This window comes from Salvelinus namaycush, chromosome 34 (genome assembly GCF_016432855.1).
Source record: "Salvelinus namaycush isolate Seneca chromosome 34, SaNama_1.0, whole genome shotgun sequence".
NCBI classification, from domain to species: domain Eukaryota; kingdom Metazoa; phylum Chordata; class Actinopteri; order Salmoniformes; family Salmonidae; genus Salvelinus; species Salvelinus namaycush.
Genome location: NC_052340.1, coordinates 28,160,190 through 28,185,222, shown reverse-complemented (window position 1 = coordinate 28,185,222; position 25,033 = coordinate 28,160,190). Strand labels below are relative to the sequence as shown.

The 25,033-nt window shown below is 42.9% G+C and overlaps 2 protein-coding genes across 5 annotated transcripts in view; both read left to right on the top strand.

Moving 5' to 3' along the window:
* The first annotated feature begins 2,333 nt into the window (after positions 1–2,333).
* On the top strand, positions 2,334–20,631 carry LOC120028745 (vascular endothelial zinc finger 1-like). Of its 4 annotated transcripts, XM_038973973.1 has the most exons (7): positions 2,334–2,416; positions 5,127–5,186; positions 11,695–12,497; positions 14,611–14,680; positions 15,084–15,249; positions 16,567–16,611; positions 17,286–20,631. In XM_038973973.1, the coding sequence occupies exons 1-7, from the start codon at positions 2,384–2,386 to the stop codon at positions 17,606–17,608; spliced, it is 1,500 nt and encodes a 499-aa protein (XP_038829901.1). In that variant the 5' UTR covers positions 2,334–2,383; the 3' UTR covers positions 17,609–20,631. The 4 variants fall into 4 exon arrangements, with proteins under 4 accessions (XP_038829901.1, XP_038829903.1, XP_038829902.1 ...); XM_038973975.1 differs by lacking the exon at positions 5,127–5,186; XM_038973974.1 differs by lacking the exon at positions 16,567–16,611.
* Positions 20,632–23,187: 2,556 nt separating this feature from the next.
* The window catches only part of LOC120029093 (CUE domain-containing protein 1-like), a 48,783-nt gene continuing 46,937 nt past the window's right edge, over positions 23,188–25,033 (top strand). The window contains exon 1 of the mRNA XM_038974395.1: positions 23,188–23,375. The gene's annotated coding sequence lies outside the window, so the exon portion shown is untranslated. The remainder of the gene's footprint in view (positions 23,376–25,033) is intronic.

Below are 25,033 nucleotides of genomic sequence, written 5' to 3'. Positions count from 1 at the left end.
GAGAAAGATGATTGGAGAGATCAGAGAGATCCTTGATGAAAACCTGCTCCAGAATGCTCAGGACCTCAGACTGGGGCGAAGGTTCACCTTCCAACAGTACAACCACCCTTAGCACACAGCCAAGACAACGCAGGAGTGACTTTGGGACAAGTCCCTGAATGTTCTTGAATGGGCCAGCCAGAGCCCGGACTTGAATCCGATCGAACATCTCTGGAGAGACCTGAAAACAGCTGTGCAGCAACGCTCCACATCCGATCTGACAGAGCTTAAGAGGATCTGCAGAGAAGAATGGGAGAAACTCCCCAAATACAGGTGTACCAAGCTTGTAGCTTCATACCCAAGAAGACTTATTAAGGCTGTAATTGCTGCCAAAGGTGCTTCAACAAAGTACTGAGTAAAAGGTCTGAATACTTATGTAAATGTGATATTTTAAATTTGCTAACATTTCTTAAAACCTGATTTTGCTTTGTCATTTTGGGGTATTGTGTATAGATTGAAAATAACAATTTAATCAATTTTAGAATAAGGCTGTAACGTAACAAAATGTGAAAAAAGTCAAGGGGCCTGAATTCTTTCCGAATGCACTGTATGTAAACACTACAGGGCAGCCAGTGCTAGTGGGCCAAATATGATCAATAATTGTTGATCTAAATGAGAATATTGAGGAAGCATTTGGCTTTCTGAAAAACACCAATCTAAGCATTGTCATGCCTAGAGGTGTAGATCATTGATAATTAATAAACCCTTTATAGGACCTATATACTGTAGATGCTTCAGAAATAATTTATAAGCAAATGTCTCGGAAGATAAAGTGTTGCACTATTGACTAGACAGCACATGTGCCGACTGTAATGTTATGATCATGTACCACTTCAGTTTAAGTATGTATAGATCAGTTTAAGTATGTATAGTATACTATGGGTGATGGATTTCTTTGAAGGGCCAATACAGCCGTTTTTATCTCAATATCAAACCCTTTCTGGGTAAGAAATAAGTACCTTACTGTGATTGTTTTAAATGAAAATGGTCAATAAGAAATTAAAATAGCTTCTTTGCAAAAAGCAAATGCTCAAGCAAAGATTTTGCTAGGACTGTCTGGGAGTAGTCTGAGTGGGGAGGGGTAAATTAGCTGTTGTTGGCAGAGGTTTGGAACTATCTTTGTTATTGGTCTATTAACTAATTAAGTGCCAGGTGATGTCACCATGCAGGCCAAAACTCTATCCCAACAAAACAGGCTGAAATTTCAGACGGTCTTTTCAGCCAGCTCTTACACTAAAAGGGCATTATCATAATTTCACAACCACATTTATTTGTACCTTTATTTAACTAGGTAAGTCAGTTTAAGAACAAATTATTATTTTCAATGATGGCCTAGGAACAGTGGGTTAACTGCTGCATAACCAAATCATTGAATGGGTGTCAATCACTGTGTGTGGAAATCTGTTTGGGTTTTCTGTGAACTATTGAGTGTGTGCATTGATTTCTAATCGTATATTCAGTGGGAAGTGATACATTTACCTTTTACGACATTCCTGTTTAGGGTTGGAATCTTCCCAATTCTCTTTTTTTCCTGAGAGCAACATATGGCAGCAACCAAATGCAATCTGGGAAAGAAATCTAAGTTTTATTGTTTCACTGATTTAATTTGAAGTGACTGCTGTGGTTAAGTGATTATTATATACGTCTATGTAAGTGATTCATCATCACAATATTACAGTTCATAGAGCAAGGCCATGGTGGTTATCAGATAATGGACGATGAAGGTAGGTTCTGAGCACATTTGTAAATTAATTAATGTTATGCATATGTTGCATCCTAATTGTGTTATGCAAGCATTTGTGTCTGGAGGTCAATATTTTGCAATCCAAGCAAATCTTGAAAGGATTTCTTAAAATTTTATTTGAAGGGGTTGACAAATAGTAGCTAAACTGTATAGAAACAACATGTTGCTTTTCCCCTAGTGTTTGTGTTGTAACATAATGTAATGATAAATACAGGCACAATCAGTAACCATAATTGACGATGGCATATTGAAAATGTACTTTTATGCCATCTCTGGAAGGCGCTCTAACGGACTAGTTAAGCACGACAAATGGGGGAACACGTTCCATGTCGAACATATTTTATTGTTGATTGACGCGCCACATCATATACCATTCAATCGTTTCCCAATACATACGTATTAGAAACACATTTGACAGCCACCATATTTTTAATACAAGCCAATTTACAATATGTTAATTTCTGAGAAATCTCTAACGTCCCATAAACGTCCACTAGAAATGGTTCAGCCCGGAGGGTTACCGGAAGTTGTAGCAGCTGCCATGTTTAGCTGCTTTGTTGTAGATTCCGTCTAGGTTTCCTGCAGATTTTAAGTGTTGCAATGGAACCGAGCTGGAGTACATTTTTATTCCAGGTAAGTGTCATCAGAGTGGTAAATTTGATTAACTACATCTAAATGTTACTAGATGTCTAATGCACCGTTGCTAATGGTGATTTTAAACGTGGATTTCTAGTAAAACTATTCAAGCAAAACAATGGTAGCGTTAGCTAGTTAGCTAATATTGGCTAGCCTATGAGCAATCCGCTGAAAGAGCTAACGTTAGCTCGCTAGCTCACTACATCAATCCCAGACTTCCAGCTGTGAGGTATATGGATGACGCTCGAGAGAGAGAGAGAGAGAGAGAGAGAGAGAGAGAGAGAGAGAGAGGGGAGGGGGGCGATCTGGGTGCCCCCCCCCCAGTTTTTTGTAGATTGTTGGTGTTAATACATACTTTAATCAAAATCCGCTAATGCATGTTTATTATAAATACCGGATAAATTGGAATGGGCCCCATTTAGCTAAATAGAAAAACTAAGCAAGCTAGCAAGTGATCATGGCCGCGCGTTGGTTAGTTAGGATGCTAGCCAGCTAGTTGTAGTTAGCCTCAAAGAACGAGAACAATCCACATCCAGCGGCGAGCCATGCTAGCTAGCGAGTAAATGTGGCATGAAAACAGTTTTTTTTAAAAAAATTTTGCAGTCAGTGATTTTGTTGACACATTTTGATAGGATTTGAATGATGTTCTGCTTTCAGCAAATCGCACTCGTATACATGCTGGGCACGAGGAGGGAATACCCCGCACTTCCGATTCTAAAATTTCCCCCCTTTTCCTCGTCCCAAAATATGTAACCGCGGGTTGGAGAAAGAATTCAAACTATGCAGTAATCTGCAGCCAAGATGCTAGCTAATTCTTGCACTACTGATCATTTGTAACCCCTCTGCCCTATGTCTGAGATTTCTATTAGGCAGCTTGCGGAGGATATTCGCGTCCTTAGTTGTCTGCCTTTGGTGCGATTTAAATTGCAAATCCAGGAATAGGGATGGTATTTGCCATTTACCATTTTATTAAGTACCTATATCCATCCAATCTATACATATTCAGAATTCCTGGACATGGTTACAGCATTTTTAGCAATGCACAACTTGCACCTTAATCAGTTGCAAAAATGCTTTTCCTACCCTCTGGCACGAGGTGAAAAGTTGTCTATGTAAAAACCTATCCTCTTGTTGCACTATGTTCATGCAGAGGAGTTGTAGTATTTACTAATGTGTGCTTGTAACAAGACATTAAACATCTGATAAAAACTTGTACACATATTTTGCCGATGTTATTGCAGGTGCAGCGAAATGCTTGTGTTTCTAGCTCCAACAGTACCTAACAATATACACAAATACCCCTGAATTAAGAAATATCAGGACGAGTTATGTCAGTGTGGAATATATGTATATGATGGACAGTATATGAGTAGAAAATATGTGTACAGCAATAGTTATATAGGAGGAGCCCTGACTAGAATACAGTAGATTATTTTTTATTTAACTAGGCAAGTCAGTTAAGAACAAATTCTTATTTACAGTGATGGCCTATTCAGGGGCAGAAGGACAGCTTGTTACCTTGGGGATTTGATCCAGCAACCTTTTGGTTACTGGCCCAACGCTCTAACCACTAGGCTACCTGCCGCTAATATACATATGAAGTGGGTAAAACAGCATGTAAACATTTATTAAAGTCACCCGTGTTCAATGACTATACATAGGGTAGCAGTCCCCCCAAAAATAAAGTGCCTTTGGAGGAAGAAAACATGAAAGCAGTCAACTTGCCAGATACACTAAATTCATTGATTGTATACATTACATAACCATTGGGAATTAAACCACCAACAGTCACGTGTGTCAGCTAGATCTTGAAAATGGTTCTCTTTCCATCACACCTGGGGGGAATTGCATTTTAAGAATCCAGAATATGTATGCCTAGACATTTGAAACATCCTCTTTTATGTTTATTTTCCTGGAATGTGGATCATTAGCTTAAGGGGAACAGGCTATTTCTCCTAGTGGACATGTATGTAACTTTTACTGTCCAATCTATCTGGCAACCTAAGATGCATTACAAAATGCAGTGTCAGTTAAATTATTAGATGAATTGGACCTTTTTGAAGACCCTTATTCACAACATCTCAAATGGCCTACTGCGTAGTGTCCCAATCCCAGGTCAAATGTGAACACCAGTGTTGAAAATGTATGTCCTCAAACCACTTGCCAGTTGTTTTTTTTCTTCCCTACTCCGCCTAATCATATTGTAGCCGTAGTGGTAGGCCTAGTTCTGTTCCCTCAGCGCTGGAGAGGTGCAGCTACTGCCAGTTAATTGGCGTGAGCCGAGGACCCTTGATAATGGTTTTATTTTGTTGCTAACAAGGTACAAATACCTGAAGCTGGTGTGATGGAGCAGTGGAGGAAAATGGAAACTAAGTAGTTGTTATTTGGAGGCTCCATTTGATTCGCTGGATTGGATAAAGCATCTAATGAGGCTGTGCGTCACTTGTTACTGTTCTGTAAGCGTCGGAAGTTATGCTTGGTGCGGGGGGGGGGGGGGGGGGGGGGTTGTCAAGCTATGCAGTTCTCAATAATAGTGTTCTCGTAATCCTCCTGAATCAGATGAAGATGACTCATTTCTTGTCTCACTATTTTAGGACAAACCTACATTTTAGGATTCCCCTAAGACAATACGTAATAGGGTTTTGTTTTACTGTTAATGTTAACATTTTATTAACAAGCCCAGTATTTTCCTTTTCTTTTGTATTAGTCTTCTGTAGGTCCCATGGTTCCAGGGAATCCACGTAGGGACTACTACACAGGGATCAGAGTAAGTTCATGTCCTCCACAGTAAAATCCCTGTAACCTGTGAACATTTTTTTTTTCTGCACATGACACGACCCCAACCAAGCCCTCAAAACATAGGTAGAACAAAGTATGTAGTCAAGGTCTTAGTCCTGGTTTCAGGGTTAACACTCAGATCTTGTTGCTTCCCTCATGCAGGTTGGTGCCTGAGTATGTTTATCAAGTTTTGTGAGAACACAAGCAATACCAATATATTTGAACTATTACTGTTTCTGGGATCATAAAATAAATTAGGCACTTCTTGTCTGAGCAAATGGCAAGCTGTGTTCTTGGGGGCCTTGTCTGATATCTAAACAGATTAGCATTGTGGTCAATGAGATACTTCTCCATCATTGTAAAGCCCCGCCCCACATCTCTGACTGAATTAACAGAACAGGCTGCTTTTATGTTTTTTTTGTTTTGTTTTCCACGCCCCCACTCCGTTTCAACACTATTTATCTGGGAATGACCTCAGCCTTCAGAGCGGATTTGTATCAAAATCATCAGAGCAGCGTGAAGGCACAGCGGGCTTCAGCTCCCTATGCGTCTGAGTCTGAGAGCCTTGCTGTCTCAGACACACACACACAGCTAGAAGAAATGCTAATGGTGGTAAGAATTCCAGTCTGGATCCAACTACAGTGCAGACGGAGGATAAAAAGGGGACTCGACACCCTGTGACTTCACCCTCTTTTTCCCCCATTCCCCAAAGCACGCCAGCTGAACAGAATCCCCAAATCAGGCAGGACTGGTGTCACAAAGGCCCCCCTGAGGGTCGTAAGTGCATCACTGCTTGGATTTGTGTCCTCTACGGCTCCACAAAAGAGCATAAAGAAAAAGGAACACAATTTGGGATTTTTCCCGACTCCCCCAGCTCAGACCCCATCCCTTGCCTGCCTGGCTGACCGTATTGGGATGCTTGGCTGAACCTGAAAGCCCAGGGGTCAGCTCTTTAACCCTGCCCTATGGTGATTACGGAAAATAACAAGGTCGTTTCAATCGTGGTGTCTTTGGTTTGCCCGTTGTAAGGTTGCTGGGTACAATGTAAAACTCTATTCACGCACCAACCAAAAATATTCATAAACCCCCCCGCCCCCCCACCCATTCTTTGGGGGCTGCCGTGACCAATTGGACAATGCCAGCAGCTGCAGATGTCCTCTGTACACTGCTCTATTAGCTACCAGTGTTGGGTAATTGTTTTGCAATCTTGTCAGTTTTCATTACACTGCTACATGTTTTTCAACCACTGCAAAACAATAGACAATCAGCAACATTTTGGGTAGTGTATGATTATTAGTAGGTGATTATTGAAACATTTCCTGATTTAGTGTTTAAAGGAAATATTTAAATGTTGTAATGTTTTATTTACGTATGGTTGATGGTTGTAGTAGGTTATATAAGCCAGTGGGATGAATGTGATTCGGGGGTGTGTAATTAGTTTGAGAGTTTGACGCCTCAACCAGCCTGCACCCACAGCACCACATAAAGGTGGTGTGAAATTGCTCCAAAAGGGATATTTATAGCAGATGTAACATGCTGCTTATACAACACGTACTGAGACACAACACAAGTTTCATTTCAAATAATTAGCATTAGTAGGTTCTGTTATCGCCATTCAAAGCGGCACTGAATAGTAAAGGGTCTGCTCGTCATTGCAGATGGATACCGTGTTCAGGAGGCATGACATTGGAGGAAATGTTGAAGTAGATGAGAAACTACCTGAACTTGTCCAATTGGTCAAAGCAACCATTCTGGACAGTATGTACACTCCCCAAATCAAATAAATGATGGCGCCAGAGGGGATTTCTGCTGTTTTATGGGCTCTTAACCAACCATGCTATGTATAAATTAAAAAAAAAAAAAAATGGTAACTTATTTTGTACATAATGTTGCTGCTACTCTGTCTTAAGACCAAAAAGAGCTTTTGGAAATCAGAACAGCTATTACTCACCTTAAACTTGACTAAGAATTTCTCTTTAATGGGTCGGACAAGAGGGATTTACTCCAGACACCCGAACAGGCCCTCATCCCCGTCATTCGCAGGAGAAAGACTGAAGAGGTATTGCGGAAAGAGATCAGGGTGCCTTGTAAGAATCCGCCGACGAGTGGCTAGTCTGCCCTTGCTATCCGTACTGTTGGCCAACGTACAATCGCTGGATAATAAATTGGATGAACTAAAAGCACGTATATCCTACCAACGGGACATTAACTGTAATATCTTATGTTTCACTTAGTCGTGGCTGAACGACATGAATACAACAGCTGGTGCACGATATCTAAGGAAGTCTCGAGCATTTGCTCGCCTGAGGTAGAGTATCTCATAATAAACTGTAGTTTCATCTATATTCTTCGTAGCTGTCTACAAACCACCACAGACCGATGCTGGCACTAAGACCACATTCAATGAGCTGTATTCCGCCATAAGCAAACAGGAAAACCCTCATCCAGAGGTGGTGCTCCTAGTGGCTGGGGACTTTAATGCAGGGGAACTTAAGTCCGTTTTATCTCATTTCAGCACGTTAAATGTGCAACCAGAGGGAAAGAACTCTAGACCACCTTTACTCCACACACAGAGATGAGTACAAAGCTTTCCCTCGCCCTCCATTTGGCAAATCTGACCATAATTATATCCTCCTGACTCCTGCTTACAAGCAAAAATTAAAGCAGAAAGCACCAGTGACTTGGTCAATAAAAAAGTGGTCAGATGAAGCAGATGCTAAGCTACAGGACTGTTTTGCTAGCACAGACTGCAATATGTTCCAGGATTCTTCCGATGGTATTGAGGAGTACACCACATCAGTCACTGGCTTCATCAGTAAGTGCATCGACAATGTCGTCCCCACAGTGACTGTACGTACATACCCCAACCAGAAGCCATGGATGACAGGCGACATCCACACTGAGCTAAAAGGTAGATCTGCCGCTTTCAAGGAGCAGGACTCTAACCCAGAAGCTTATAAAGAATCCCGCTATGCCCTCCGACGAACCATCAAGCGGGCAAAGCATCAATACAGGACTAAGATCTAATCGTACTACACCGGCTCCGACGTTCGTCGGATGTGGCAGGGATTGCAAACTATTACAGACTACAAAGTGAAGCACAGCTGAGAGCTGCCCAGTGACACGAGCCTACCAGATGACCTAAACTACTTCTATGTTTGCTTCAAGGCAAGTAACACTGAAACATTCATGAGAGCATCAGCTATTCCGGACGACTGTGTGATCACGCTCCCCGTAGCCGATGTGAGTAAGACCTTTAAACAGGTCAACATTCACAAGGCCGCAGGGCCAGACGGATTACCAGGACGTGTACTCCGAGCATGCGCTGACCAACTGGCAAATGTCTTCACTGACATTTTCAACCTCTCCCTGTCTGAGTCTGTAATACCAACATGTTTAAAGCAGACCACCATAGTCCCTGTGCCCAAGAATTCTAAGGTAACCTGCCTGAATTACCTGTAGCACTCGGGTCTGTAGCCATGAAGTGCTTTGAAAGGCTGGTCATGGCTCACATCAACACCATTATCCCAGAAACCCTAGACCCACTCCAATTTGCATACCGCCCCAACAGATCCACAGATGATGCAATCTTCATTGCACTCCACACTGCCTTTCCCACCTGGACAAAAGGAATACCAATGTGAGAATGCTATTCATTGACTACAGCTCAGCGTTCAATACCATAGTGACCTCCAAGCTCATTACTAAGCTAAATATCTCCCTACAACTGGATCCTGGACTTCCTGATAGGCCTCCCCCAGGTGGTAAGGGTAGGTAACAACACCTCAGCCACTCAGATCCTGAACACGGGGGCCCCTCGGGGGTGCGGGCTCTGTCCCCTCCTGTACTCCCTGTTCACTCATGACTGCACGGCCCGGCACGACTCCAACACCATCATTAAGTTTTCTGATGACACAACAGTGGTAGGCCTGATCACCAACAACGACGAGACGGCTTATAGGGAAGAGGTCAGATGCCAGGACAACAACCTCTCTCAACATGGTCAAGACTAAGGATATCATTGTGGACTACAGGAATAGGAGAACCAAGCACGCCCCCATTCTCATCGACAGGGCTGTAGTGGAGCAGGTTGAGAGCTTCAAGGTCCTTGGTGTCCACATCACCAACAGCCAACATGGTCCAAGCACACCAAGACAGTCGAAGAGGGCATGACAAAACCAAATCCAGCGATTGTAAATTTGCCAAAAGATTTGGCATGGGTCCCCAGATCCTCAAAAGGTTCTACAGCTGCACCATCGAGAGCATTCAGACTGGTGGCATTACTGCCTGGTATGGCAACTGAGGTTGAAGGCCGAACAAGGCCCTACAGAGGGTAGTGCGTACGGCCCAGTACATCACTGGGGCCAAGCTTCCTGCCATCCAGGACCTCTGTACCAGGCGGTGTCAGGAAGGGCCTAAACATTGTCAAAGACTCCAGCCACCCTAGTCCATAGACTGTTCTCTCTGCTACCGCACGGCAAGCGGTACTGGAGCACCTTGTCTAGGTCCAAGAGGCTTCTTAACCGCTTCTACCCCCAAGCCATAAGACTACTGAACAGCTAATCAAATGACCCACAGTGATGCCGAAACATTGGTATTTTACCCAATAAATTCCTGGGAGTGTGTGTGTGTGCGCAACCATTTTTTTCTATTTTAGTTTGTTCTCTGTTAGTCAGCACTACATTATTTAATGTTCTCTGTTAGTCAGCACTACATTATTTAATGTTCTCTGTTAGTCAGCACTACATTATTTAATGTTCTCTGTTAGTCAGCACTACATTATTTAATGTTCTCTGTTAGTCAGCACTACATTATTTAATGTTCTCTGTTAGTCAGCACTACATTATTTAATGTTCTCTGTTAGTCAGCACTACATTATTTAATGTTCTCTGTTAGTCAGCACTACATTATTTAATGTTCTCTGTTAGTCAGCACTACATTATTTAATGTTCTCTGTTAGTCAGCACTACATTATTTAATGTTCTCTGTTAGTCAGCACTACATTAGTTTGTTCTCTGTTAGTCAGCACTACATTATTTAATGTTCTCTGGGGGTGCTCCAGCTAATGCTTTTTATTAGGTATAGTTAGCTAACACACAGGTTGTCCCGTGCTAGATGCTGTACCAGTAGAGGAGGAAAAAAAGATCAGCTTACATGCAACAGATTTAGATTATTGAGTGGCAGGGAGCTGTGTGTGTGTGTCTAGACAGACTGTTATTTGTGTATCTTTGATGGATTCGTTTGAGCAGATCTCGAGTTGAATATTTTGGGTGTGCAATGCTAGATTTAGTCTTCATAGTTTAAAAAAATAAAACTTGATGTGGTGAAAAGGTCAAGAGGCGTAAATCTACAAAGTGAAACAAACCTGTCGATTCTATGTATGTAGTTGGTCAGGTGTACTGTATATTGTTCTTGTCATTCTGGCACGACATAACTGACTACATCACCCACTGAGCTCAAATCTCAGAGTTTAAATCCTCTCCTGTGTCTTATTAGTTATATGGCACCTTGAACAGCTGCCTCATAACCCTCTTCTCTCCTCCTAACCCTCTTCTCCCCTCCTAACCCTCTTCTCCCCTCCTAACCCTCTTCTCCCCTCCTAACCCTCTTCTCACACCACATTCATCAGGGCTGCACTTGTGTTTTTTCTGAGAGGCTCAGATGCCCTGGCTGGAAATGGCTCCCTTTCTATTTCTGGTAAATTAATGGATGTCCCTCTTTTTAAAGCCTGTCCTTCCTCTTAGAACGCAGCATTCATGCTGACAGGGCTGGGGTTGTAGTAGTAGTAACTTGGCTGCCTGAATGGCACAGGGGAAGACTTGGAATAATTTTTATTTTTGTGGGGGGCTCCCGAGTGGCGCAGCTGTCTAAGGCACTGCATCTCAGTGCTAGAGGCGTCACTACAGACACCCTGGTTCGATTCCAGGCTGTATCACACCTGGCCGTGATTGGGAGTCCCATAGGGCGGTGCACAATTAGCCCAGCGTTGTCGGGGGTTTGGCCGGTGTAGGAAGTCAATTGTAAATAAGAATTTGTTTTTAACTGACTTGCCTAGTTAAATGAATAATGGCATAAATTGAGCAACCTCTTTTTGAGCCTCAAACCTCAACGTCACCCACAAGGCTACCCTTAGATATCACCAGAAAAGCTTTTGAGTAGTATAGCTTCGTTCATGAAATTCATCAACAACATCTGTAAATGGAAGCTGACAACCAAATTGACTCTTCAAATAAGAAAAGTGAATCAAATTGTCATACTCTGCTCAATTCTTTGAAAAATTAGAAGTTTTGTTTTACTGTCATCCTTATCTTGGAAACAGCGGTAGTTCTGCTGACAAGGCAGTCCGTTTCAACTCTCTGGAGCAGTCAGAAACAGGTCTCTCTCACTTTCTCTCTCTGCTACATGCAGCTGTAGTAGCTTTGAGGGTGTGACTGACTGACACTGTAGACTGTGTACTGATGTGCTTCTGCATGGCTGTCTTTGTGTTGTCCTTCCAGCAGGCCAATGAAGCCCTGCATCACCAGCACCAGGTGGCCCAGAACAGCTTGCTGCCTCTCCTCCAGTCAGGAGGACCAGAACCTGTGGACCAGAAACCTGTGATGCCCATCCTCTTGGACCAGAAGCCCCCGGTCAGCGTCGCAGAGCTCCTCAAGGACAATGTGGCCAGTGGGACGGGGGGAGGCGGAGGAGGAGGCGGTGGTCCCGTTGTTGTGGTGAAGAAAGAGCCCAAGTCCAAAACACCGTTCATCTGCGGCTACTGCAACAAGGCCTTCCGGGACAGTTACCATCTCAGACGGCACGAGTCCTGCCACACGGGCGTCAAGATGGTGTCTCGTCCCAAGAAGACACAGACGGCGCCCACCATGGTGCCCATGATCTCCACAGTGCCACAGCGCGAGAACAGCGGCGGCCAGCCCTCTTACATCTCCACCATCGCTGGCATCCTCACCACGGCAACCACCTCGGCCTCCACGGGCTCCAGCATCATGTCTCCCACCATGGTGCCCCAGCAGCACCAGCACCAACAGCAGCACCATCATCATCAGCAGCAGAGCCAGCCCAAGAAGCCTGCCAAGCCAGTGAAGAAGAACCACGGCTGTGAGATGTGTGGCAAGGCCTTCCGTGACGTCTACCACCTGAACCGTCACAAGCTGTCCCACTCAGACGAGAAGCCCTTTGAGTGCCCCATCTGCCAGCAGCGCTTCAAGAGAAAGGACCGCATGACCTACCACGTGCGCTCACACGACGGGGGCGTTCACAAACCTTACATCTGCTCTGTCTGTGGGAAGGGCTTCTCCAGGTGCGTGGTGCAGTTCAACTTACTCAAGTTTCCCTTTAGTCCACTTAAAAAATGTTTATTGTCCATAGTACATGTTGAACTGTAATTGTTAATAATGCATTCTAAGAAAGAGTTTGTGTAAGGTTCTTTGGAATTTCACATATTTCTTACCGTTGTCTCTTTTTCACTGCTTCCATTTTAATGGGCCCCAAATATATTTTCTGATTGTGGGGAAAAAGCAAGAGGGCCATATTAGAACTTTTCAAATGTCGTCTTAATTCAGAATCGGAAACGTTTATGTAGAAGAAGCCTAACTGACAGGCATAAAGGACTACAAGAGGGCAGATAGTATCCAACAGGTGCAGCCTCATAAAACAATGTCAAATGTAGCCCTAGATTAATATGAGGATGATACAAGTCCATGGCAGGCTTGGTTGGGTAAAAACATTCCACTTGAAATTGATATTCAGTGGTCAGTAGCCTCATAATTTAAAGGTGTGATGAATTTTGGAAATCCTCATGTGTTGGAATGTAATTGAATTGGACTGGTTAATCAGTCTCAATCGATAGAAATTTAGGAACATTGCTTTGCATACTAGTATGTTTCCACAATGATGCTTTAATGCACATAGCCAAAAGGTGTTATGTACAATTTCCACTTTGAATGAAATTCCTCAATCAAAGAACAAGGTGGAGTATAATTTGAATGCCTAAAATCACATACCAGAATGCCTATTTATATGGTAACCCTATGAGACAATGTCCTTAATTGTTGTTCTGGACCACATCTTGTTTGTGTGTAGCTTTTATGAAGCTTGGCCATGATTACCGATGCCCCACGCAGCTTCTGTTCAGACCATAGTACTGGCTCATGACATGCAAGCAGTGCCCCACCATGTATATAAACAGTATCTGGACCTTTGCGTGCGTCACATAGTAGTCCCTCGTGTCCCCCCTCTCAGGGATATCGGCAGGGGACAGGGAGAATGCTGCAGGGGCCAGACAGCACCAGAAGAGATGGGTCTCCAGTGTCACTCCTGCAGCTCCCAAGGCCAATGGTAGTGTTCTGACTCACTGACTGGTCTGATTTCTAATCATTGATTTAGCTCCTCCCCTTTTGTTCTTTCCAATATTGGAGAGTATTTTGTTATTTCCCCCCCAACCTAACCCTTTCAGACATCATTAAGTTGTCAGTGAACGGTGAAGTTCTTGAGCTAAATTATTAGCAACTAGCGAAGTGAAGGATATTGTATCATAACCATATGACTTGGCGCAAAGTAACACATTTTACTCTTATGCGGCTAGAGGTGCATTTTCATGCTTGGCAGTCCTGAAAGAGGCTATTCCCCTCTTCTTTAACGAAGGAGTGTTGTGTTGGAGGGGAGATATGAGCTTTTTAGCTCCACTGCACTCCTGAGGAGATGGGATTGGACTCCTGTTCGCCATCACGAAAAGCCTGCTAGTGTGAAACCACCTCCTTAGAGACATTTTCAAGCCACACTCTCCTCCTTTGTTGGAGGGGAATTCTCTGGCTGCGTTTGTCCAATAGCTACATTTCACTAGTGCGGCTTAGTGAGGGCAGAGGAGGGGAACTGAGCGACAGATGGATGGCTGTGGTTGCCAGATAATTGTCTTCTCCAGGGTATACTGTAGAACAGATGATTTTTTGTTGTTGTGATGTTGTAGAATAGAGTTCTAGTTCGATTTTGAAAAGTTCTAGTTGGATTTTGGTGTGGCTCAACTGAATAACTCTCTGGTCTTGTTGCAAGAACATCAATTATTACTTTGGGGGAAGGAATGCATTTTGGAGGGGTGTAGTAGTGGATTGATGCTCTAATAGCCTGTGGCCCATGGGTCAGATATGGATGCCATGAGACTAACATTAATTTAATAAATAAAACATCCACAGTAAATTTAACATAATTGAACTATTATGGTATAACTGTGGGTTCACAGAGAATTTGTAATTTGCCTGCAATCTTTGTTGGCCCATTTTGTTAATTGAATCACGTGTCAACACAGTAGCCCCAGCTACTGTCAGTGTATGGCGTTATTGATTAAACTGTACCAGTGTTTTAGCTATTATACCAGGTTTTAAAATGCATGTGTTCTTCTGTGTCCTCTCCTCCTGCAGGCCTGACCATCTAAGCTGTCATGTGAAGCATGTTCATTCCTCAGAGAGACCCTTCAAATGCCAAGTAACGGTAAGGAGCCAGGCATCCTCCTCCGGGATGCCACCTTCCCTGTTTATGGTCACTTTCCTGTTCCGCACATTCACTCCTGGTTTGTTGGATTAAGGATGAGATTATTACGCTAACTCCCAATTGTAAAATATGTCATCTCTCCTGAGTCTTCAAGTTGCAGACATGTCTGCAGTGTACACACACACAAACTAATTCAGTGAATTTTAACATTTTTGTTTATTTATTTAACTAGGTAAGTCAGTTAAGAACAAATTCTTATTTACAATGACCGCCAAACCCGGACCATGCTGGGCCAATTGTGCGCCACCTTGTGGGACTCCCAATCACGGCCGGTTGTGATACAGCCTGATACAGATTGTATCTCATCTGATATCCCCGTCATTGTCCCTGTATACCACCCCAGGCCTGCACCTCTGCTTTCGCCACCAAAGACCGCCTGCGCTCCCACATGATCCGACATGAGGGCAAGGTGACCTGCAACATCTGTGGCAAGATGCTGAGCGCTGCCTACATTACCAGCCACCTCAAGACCCACGGCCAGGCCAGCTTCAACAACCCCTGTAATAAAGGTACGCCAGGCAGCCTCCCACTCTCCTCCTCCACTCCCTCCATCCTTCCCACTCTCCCCTCAGCCACACCTAGCCTGGGGTGCTCCAGACCTAGGTATTGAATCTTATATTTGTTTTCTTAAAAAATACTTTAGGTACTTATTCTGTCCCTATCTTTATGCTGAAAGCACCCCATGCATTGTCGTTCTGTGGTGTCCTGTACATCATAGGCAGGCACAAAGCATGTTGTCAGGGGTGTATTCATTCTGCCGATTCTGTTGCTAAACGTTTCTTAAATGGAAGCAAATGGAATGAAACGAAGGGGGGCCTACCTGAATTTGTCCAGTAGATACTCTTGTTTTGATACGAGAGTTTCTTCAGAATCATGACATGGAGTGGAGAGTGACCCATGGCTGTATGTATTTTATTCCAATATATTTGGGTCAGGATAAAGAATGATTAGGAATAGGCCAACTTTATATTAGCCATTTTCATGGACATTCATATCCTTCAGTGCAGCACCACAACAAATTGACTTTGAGATTCAAATGTACTGCACAACAGTCCACAACTGACAAGGACTGTGTTACCACTCATTCAGGGATTCATATCATAATGTCAGTTTGCTGGGGCCAACCCACAGCCCTGTCTGGTTTACCAGTTGTTTACATGTGTGGTGGGGATGACAAGTATCTCTGCTGAAAGAAATGGATAGCGTGTAGCAAGAAATCTGGTAGGAGACGGTCTAAATTTAAAGGGCTTTGGACGTTCAATTCATTTGACGCTCATAGCAAACTAGTGCAGCAATACAAGTCATTCAAATGCGATATGCGAGTCGACCAAAGAAAACACTTAATATCCTCTTAAGTGTTGATGGGTCTGTATGCTGTTTTCAGACTCTGTGGGTATCTTGTTTGTCAGCTGTTGAAATGGAGGTTTATGACATCTGCTCTCTTGTTGGTTTTTTTCAAACCTCCACTGACTTATGGGTGTTGAAGTCCAGTTTGGAAGAATAAGATCACTCTGATTAATTTTTCATAGGATTGATCACTTTTTAAAATGGCACGGGCAAAATCTATTGTTCAGCAGACCCTAATCATTTTACCCAATAAAATGGATATGCATACATTATACAACTATCTATTTCTGTCCTCACCAGCTACGACGTGCATTAAACATTTTAGTACTTGGTAGAAGGCCAAATGATTAGCCCTTCGTGTATCTAACCCAATGACCTGTGTCCCCCTATGCCCTTCTGGCACGCAGAACCAAGTGATGCCCTGTCCCAATCAGTCCTGTCAATCAATGTAACCCCTATCTGTCTGTATCTCTGAATAGGGCTAAGTGACTGGCAGTGGAACCACCACTCAGGGCTACGAAAAGGTAATCTAGTAGCTAAAGCCGAAACCCATCCCAATCCCAACCCCTCCAAATTTGTAGCTGTATACTTACTTATGCATTGAAGTGGCCCATTTTCCACTACAGATCTGTCTTCTAGCCTAGCGTGTGTAGTTCTAGTTGTTTTACAACCAAGTCGTTGCAGATGCTTCTGTGTTATGGTATCAGGGTTTTATTTCATTAAGCAGGATCAATAAGTTAGCTAGCCAAATGACTTTGATCAACCTTAAATTACAACTCGGAAGGTTTAAGTGGAATATGGGTTGTTTACAGCATTGAGTTAATTATACCATACCATTTCAAGTTGACTATAGTATGAAAAAAAGTGTTTCTGAATATTAGCTGAAAGTTAGCTGGCTAGCACATTGATCCTGCTTTTTGAATTGCCCCCTCAGGTGAGTTGACGGTAGGAGAGATCTTAAATAACTCGTTCCAAGTCCTTATGGACATCTCTCGTTTTCAAGGTAGGTTCATAAGAATCCTACCATTTGTTTTATCATGTCTAATCATTTTAATGTGTGTGTTGACCGTTGCAGTGACTCAAACCTCGGCCCCTCTAACCCTGTGGAGCTTGGGGCTATCATAAATGGTTTGTAATGAACGATCACCCAGCTCATTCTGTCTTTCTTTCGCTCCTTCCCTCCCTCGTCTTTCCTCAGACTCTAACAACGTGCACAACTCCGGCTCGGTGACGCCCGTCACCAACTCTGCCGCCATCACCTCGGCCATGAACCGTGGCAACGCCAGCAACCCGGTAACCATCGCCGCCCAGATGAACATCACCACCAGCACGGTCAACATCACCTCTCCAATCAACCTGCAGCACCCAGTGACCATCACTGGGCCCATGAATATAGCCCACCCTGTGGCCATCACCTCTGGGATGCCCATGAATATAACCGGGCCGCTTAACATCGCCATGCGGCCCATGGATAGCATGCCTTTTCTCTCCCAGGTCCTGCCTTCCTCCCCTCCCTGGTAGTAACCCCTTCCCTGGCCCCTGGTTAGCATCTCTTTATCAACCCCTCCCACCTCTCTCCTTCTACCCCCAAACCACCACCTCCTCCCTTACTTTAGCAGACCTTCCTCCTTACCAGGAGTACTATAGATGATCTTGTAGTAGAGCAGAGGTGTAGTATGGTGGGCTAGCTGGACGCTGTACCCGTCTGTCTGTCCGTCTGGCTGCAGTGGGAGCAGCTGTGAATGCAGCATGATGAGAGGTGGACTGGCCAGCCCCTGTAGATGCTGGTGCATTTTATTACCTTTTAACTGCCGGTAGGAGAACAGTCCTGGAAATCATGTGAAGTCTCGGAAGGAGGAATGGAGCTTTGGAATGATGCTCCAAGTGGATGCCTGACGTAAACAAACAACGAGTTATGCCTCGCCTCTTGCGTCAGAACATACCTGCACATTTGGCATTGGAATGAAACTGTAACAAATGTATTGCTGGTATTAATGTTTTTAAATGCTCTCTTACAGAGCAGATAGTTTTTATATTAGTTTTCCTTTTGTTATTATTATTATAGCCTGCTAATCAGTATTTAATAGTTGTATGCTTTGTAAGGAGTTAAGTACAGCAAAAGGGACAAAGGCTACCATTTTGCAGGATGGTGATTTTTCTGGAGAGAAAAATATCAAAGGCTCAACAGTTCAATCTTAGGTCAATGCCTTTGACTGTATAAGGTGAGCTCTCCCAGGTCCTGATGCCATCAATGGAAAATGGTCACATTCTCACTGCTGGTTACTGTAAACCTATACATGGTGTTTGTTAGTTTTGTTTTTGGAATAGTTGTCAGGTGTATTTTTAGATGACTTGATAAAGTAGCCGGAGGACATTACAGTGGTAATGTTACAGGAACACAAGGAGGAAATGTCTCGCACTGAAAGCATATCCCCGAGTTATTGTCCTGAAAACAGCAGTATTATTAAGAATCAAAATGAGTAGTGTTGGCTGTGAGCCTCGTTAATGTAGAGGCTATCAGAGCCACCTAGTGGCGCAGTAGACACTATGCTGAAAAAACAGTCCCAAAGTTCACCTTTTAAAACTTTTTGTGAAAATAGTTATGTTGGGAGAGGTTTTGGTAGGGCCATTTAATCCCCCTCTCTTTTTTAGTTTTTTATTGCAGGTTTAGGATCTTATAAGTATGAACTTCTACTCAGGAACTGTGCTGAGAGTAGCCCAGTCTTTTGATGAGAGTAAAAGGATCAATTTAAGGTCAACACGCAACCTTTGTTGACCTTATACCCATTCTTTGTAAATATTACAACAATTATTTTATTTTGTCTTTGCCTTTCAAAAAATTTAATAAAAGTAGATATCCTTCAACACAGGTCAGGGCTGTAATTACTTTATCAATGTCAATATGACTGTCCATTGGACTACTTTTCCATAGTTTACTTCCCAGGTTAGTTTAAAGTTTTCTGTCTCCTGAGGTCCTTTTATTATATTACTGTAGAACCAAAACTGCCAGCTGGGGCCCATGATGCCCGGAAAGAGAATGGAAGCAGAGATGAGAGGCTGTGTCAACTACATGTGTTCTAGAATGGTCAAAGATTATGGGTCAGGGGTCACAGGGCTGCTGCCTTCTCCAGCCCAGTGCCTACTGGCGTTGCCTAGGCCTACGTTCAGTACACAGGCCTCTCAACTGGCAGGAACTCTTTGAAACACGTGTAGCCGGCACGGCACCGATGTGAGCCATTGCCCCAAAATCAGGCTGTATGTCAAACTCGTGGACGTTCTTCAGAGACTTCTGCCCTCGTCAGTGGCATCGCCTTCCCTGTGTCTCTGTCTTGGGAAAGGCAAGATGTATGAGGCCTTTGCTAGTATTGCATGCATGCCAACACAGTGCCCCAAGAGAATTACTCTAATCTGGTATGGAGTTGTGGTCTTGTTGGCATTGGATTCCCTTTCCATCGATCTCGCATCGATGTTGCATGTGGACGTCTGAGCTCGTCCAAGTTTGGGTTGAGTAAAAAAAATAGTCATTAGACTTGACAACTTTTTAAAAGAAAACACTAAAAACAGAATAGTTTTGAAGTACGTGTTTGTTTGTCATTTGGCCTTCCGCAGTGGCCGTAACTAGTGTGTCTGAACTGCTTTACAACAAGACTATTTCACACCTCTGCTTCCTCTTCTAGATGTGATGGACATAGACTTCGACAACACTAGTGCCCAAAGCCTGTTTTAGCATGGGCAGCGCCATTGAGGACTTTTTGAAGAAGTCAACTGGGTGGGACTTCCTATAGGGTTAAGGAAGGATCAAATTCTATCCAGGTCATCAGGTGGGATCAACCAATGAATTATACTCATGAGGAAACATTCCATAACTGCAGGTGGCAGTAAATCGCCTACCTTGGCTTAATACATGTTCTAACAACACACTCCAGGTGGCAGTATGCACCCTTTTAGTTTGTTTGCCAACTCATAGAAGTAGAAGAAGGTGTACTATTTCAGAATTCAATGGCGCTGCCTCTGCTCTCACAGATGCCATAATGTCTATGGTGATGGACTTGTTTTGTGAAGGAAGCCTTAACTGTTCAGATGGCTAAGAGCTAGACAGCCCCCTCAACCAAATTGATATGTTGTCATTTTTGAGGGCGGGGAGTATGGTTTACATTGAATTAAGTGTTTTGTAAGCAACATTCTAAACCGTTATAAACATTTTGAAAACATGTTCTGTAATAATGTTTTTAATAAAGGGCCATTACTCTTATGCACCATCAGTTTCTTTTTAACCAAATGCTTTTAATTTGTTTACGATGACACTACATTTTTTAAACGCAATGATGGTTTTGGGCTTAACTTTGATTTTTGGAAGAGTTAAGTTAGTCTGATCTTTCTCAATTTTCTTTATGATTTGGAAGTTCTTGGAGCCCTGTGAAGGCTGATGAATGTATATCTTTGTACAAAACCATTTAGTTCAGAGGACATGTTAGTTATGATAGACACATGCAAGGAAAAAAAAAAAAAACATTTTTATAAATCTTTTTGTATTAGAACATTAACAACGGTAATTTTGTATATACGAAGACTAGGCTTTCTAATTAGCATAAAGGTAAACATTCCTATTTTTTTTTTTTTTTTTTTTTTATACATATGTGTCAAGAATAATTGTAAACATATGCGCAATGTTTTTATGTGCCTTTTATTTGGGTTGTCTAAATAAAAGAACTATAAAACATGATTGTGGACCGTCCATGCTGAGTCTCAGTGTAGGGAGGACAGAGTTAACATTTGGCTCACCCAACACCTCCTAAAAGGTATCCTTTCTTTCTCTCATCCCCCCATTCCCACCCCTCAGGTGTCTACACTGCCAGGCTCACAGTTGGCGTGCTATTGGAGTATGGTGTAATGATAAGTGCCTCTGTGACTCTGCGTATTGAGAGGATTTGGGGTGTATTGTGCCAAACCATGCTGTGTGTGGGTGTTTTTTTTTCTTTTCACTCATTTAAATTTTTATCAATTAAACTTGGAAATTTGGATGGGGTGTCTCAGTTTGTTTTGTTTGTGTGAACTGCACACAGTATTCTATTCTATTTTTTTTTCTCACATCATCTTTTTGCGGCCCAGACTTTAGCTCCTACTGTTAGTGTCAATGTAATCTGGTTCAGTGCACATTAGCCTGGGGATGAGGTTCGTGTCAGTGTGGATCCAAGTAATTTAAAAGGCAAAGATGCATGACTGAATAGGATGGAGTGGGGACTTTACACACACACACACACACTGGACAGTTTATTAGATACACCTGTTCACGAAAATGGTTCGCTCCGATAGTGAGTTCATGGTCACTGCAGGCAGGCATTGAGACATTCAGTTTCGATTGAACGTTAGGTCACTTGTTTTAACCATTCTAAGTGACTGAGTGTGGTATGATCGTCGGTGCCAGGCAAAGCGGATCCAGCATCTCAGAAATTGCCGCCCTCCTGGGCTTTCCAAGCTCGACAGGTTCTAGGGTTTACTCGAAAAGTGTGCGAAAAACATTGTCAGCAGCAGTCCTGTGGGCGAAAACAGCTCATTGATGAGGTGGAAGGAGAATGGCAAGAATTGTGCAAGCCAACAGTCAAGCCACAAACAGACCTATAACGGCACAGTGGTGTGCAGACAGCATCTTGGAACGCACAACTCATTGATCTTTGTCACGGATGGGCTATTGAAGCAGAAGACACACCGGGTTCCACTCCTATCAGCTAAAAACAAGAAGTTTCTCCAGTGGGCACGCGATCACCAACATTGGACAATTGAGTCGAAAAATATTGCCTGGTCCGACGAATCCCGGTTCCTGTTGCATCATGCTGATGGCAGAGGCAGGATTTGGTGTAAGCAGCATGAGTCCATGCTGTACCGACCAGGTACTAGATGGGTGTAACTAATAAACTGTCCGGTGAGTGTACATTTGCAGTCTCACTTCACTCCGCCACCAGCACCACCACACATACATTGTGTTGTGGCCCTGGCATGTGGCAGCATAATGGATCCATTCATTACCATTCAAGTCACAAGAAATGCATCACATCATTTGTCACTTCTCATTCAGAAACACATTTACACTTGACAGTTAACCCCAAATATTGCCAGGAGAACGCTACCTGCCTGAATGCCTAGTGGCAACTGTAAAGTTTGGTGGAGGAAGAATATTCTGTTTCCAACATTGTGGCAACAGTTTGGGGAAGGCCCTTTCCTGTTTCAGCATGACAATGCCCAGTGTTCAGAGCGAGGTCCATACAGGAATAGTTTGTCGATACCAGTGTGGAAGAACTTGACTAGCCTGCACAGAGCCCTGACCTCAACCCCATCGAACACCTTTGGGATGAATTAGAATTCCGACTGCGAGCCAGGCCTAATCGCCCATCAGTGCCCGACCTCACTAATGCTCTTGTGGCTGAATGGAAGCAAGTCCCAGCAGCGATGTTCCAACATCTAGTGGGAAAGCCTTCCCAGAAGTATGGAGGCTGTTATATCAGCAAAGGTAGGACCAACTCCATATTAATGCCCATGATTTTTGAATGAGATGTTCAACGAGACTTTTGGTAATGTGTTCTATGTTTGAGTTGCTTTTGAAAGCAAAATTCGAATTGAAAATATTGTCATTTTTCAATTCGATTTTCATAATAGCAAGCTAGGACTGATGGTTTGGGTTGCTAAACTAGCAAGTATGTGTGTTTGGTTACCAAGGGAACCACTGTCGCTATCTTGTAAATTTGCTAGCTACATTATTGGTATCACCAAAGGGATTAATTGGGTCAGTCTCATATGTTGCTTACCTAAAAAAGGACAATATAGGAGGGTATCTGAAGGAAAAGGTAGTCCTATGTGTTTTTTCTCTACAAAAAGTGCAGTACATTTCTGTCATTACGTCTTCAAACATACATGCTTTCAACTGGAGGCTAAGCACACGTGTACATTCTGCTCGTGCGCCTCTATAACATAAATAAACTACCCTCTCTCTCCTCACTACTGTATTTCTCCCATTTGTCCGCTAGGAAGCTGTGTTGTTCTTTGTTTCTGGGACAATATGATGCAGGCTCTGTGCCTCCGACCGGCAGACATTGTTTTCATAGCTCTGGTTTACTACTATCAGCCAACACAGGCACAGTTTTGTGGAGATCCCTCTGTTGCAATAATTCGGACTTTCAAAACACGGTCACTGAAGAGAGTCATCCACAATCTGTTTGGCAATAAAAAATAACATTGACAGAAGAAATCACCGTCGTAGTTCCCCTTCGGAAACCATTTGTCTGCTTTTCAATGAGTAAGTAACATTAGCTACATTTGACTGTTTTCCAGCTAGCTAGCAAGTAAACGCTAACCAAATGTGCATTTTTTTTTACTAGCTAACTGATTTAAAACACAACGAAGTAACGTTTTAAGTGTTCACAATTTACTAAGATTATGGATAGCTAAAGGACACTGGGTAAAGTGAACCTTGATGGATTGTCTGTTTTCTATGGTGGAATTGGGAGTCAGCGAGGCCCTTCTGAACAGCAGCGTCCCAGGATTGCACAGTTGTCACAGAACAAGAGTTGACGTTAGTTATAAAAATATATTGTTGTGTCCCAAGTAGCTAACGTTACCGTTAGCTAGCTAACTAGTGAACAGATGTTTGCTTGCCTTAAACTATAGTATAAGCAAATGTGATAGTATTTATCTAAAAAGTATTTCCGCTAGCTAATTCCCTTAACGCAATCCACAAAACTAACATTAGTTAGCTAAATCAGTGAATGCAAGCTAACGTTAGCTGTCTTCGTAAGCAGTAAATGTCAAATAATGTTTTAATATCGTAAACTCAAATCCTAAACAAACAGCATATAAAGGTATCAGCCAAAATAAAGGTAACACTTGAGTAAATTGGGGATAAAACGCATAATGAAAGCAGGTGCTTCAACACAGGTGTGATTCCTGAGTTAATTAAGCAATTAACATCCCATCATGCTTAGGGTCATGTATGAAAATGCCCAGTTGCCCATTATTTTGTCTACCATGGCTAGAAGAAGAGATCAAATTGTATTGGTCACGTATACATATTTAGCAAATGTTATTGTGGGTGTAGATCTGTGACTTTGAAAGAGGGGTCTCAAAGGACATAAGGGGTTTACGGTCACCAGATCTTAACTTACTTACTGGAGATTCTGGAGCTGCATCTGAGAGAGTTTTCCACCACCATCAACAAAATACAAAATTATGGAATTTCTTGTGGAAGAATGGCGTTGAATCCAGACACTTGTAGAATATATGCCAAGGCTCACTGAAGCTGTTCTGATGGCTCGTGGTGGCCCGACGCCCTATCAATACACTTTATGTTGATGTTTCTTTTATTTTGACAGGTACCTGTAGTTGACAGGAATTTGTTCATAAAGCGATCAAGAAACACATGCCTGATTTTTAGTCAGCGACACGAACAAAGACAGCTGCCAGAGCAATGGTGTGATGGTTCACCGTTAATAAAGCCACACTGTAAATATTTATTTACCATCAATAAGATGCAGATCCTTACATTATCTCGCACAGTATATTATTAAAGTTCACATGTGCCAACAAAGCTTTCACAATAAAATGGCAAGTAAGGCTAGTATACCTATTATTATGAAAGAATAGTGGATATTTATCATGTGTGTCCAAAATGTGTTCTGTCTGTCTTTCCTAAACTGTGCCAGCTACTTCTAAACAGTGCAACATTATTGATTGTGTTCATAAGATGTTCAAGCATGTCTGTGTCAAGGATGATAACATTTTCATGTAACACAGACTGCTCTGATATGTCCAAAGTGTCACGGCTGCTTTGATGCCACTCTGTCTATAGTCTGAACTGATGTTGAATCCATAAATATTCCTCTTCGTGCTCTAGAAATTCTTTACAGTTCCAAGGATTTCAAGGTTTCAAAATATTCCGGGTCAAGAGTTTGTTCTCAC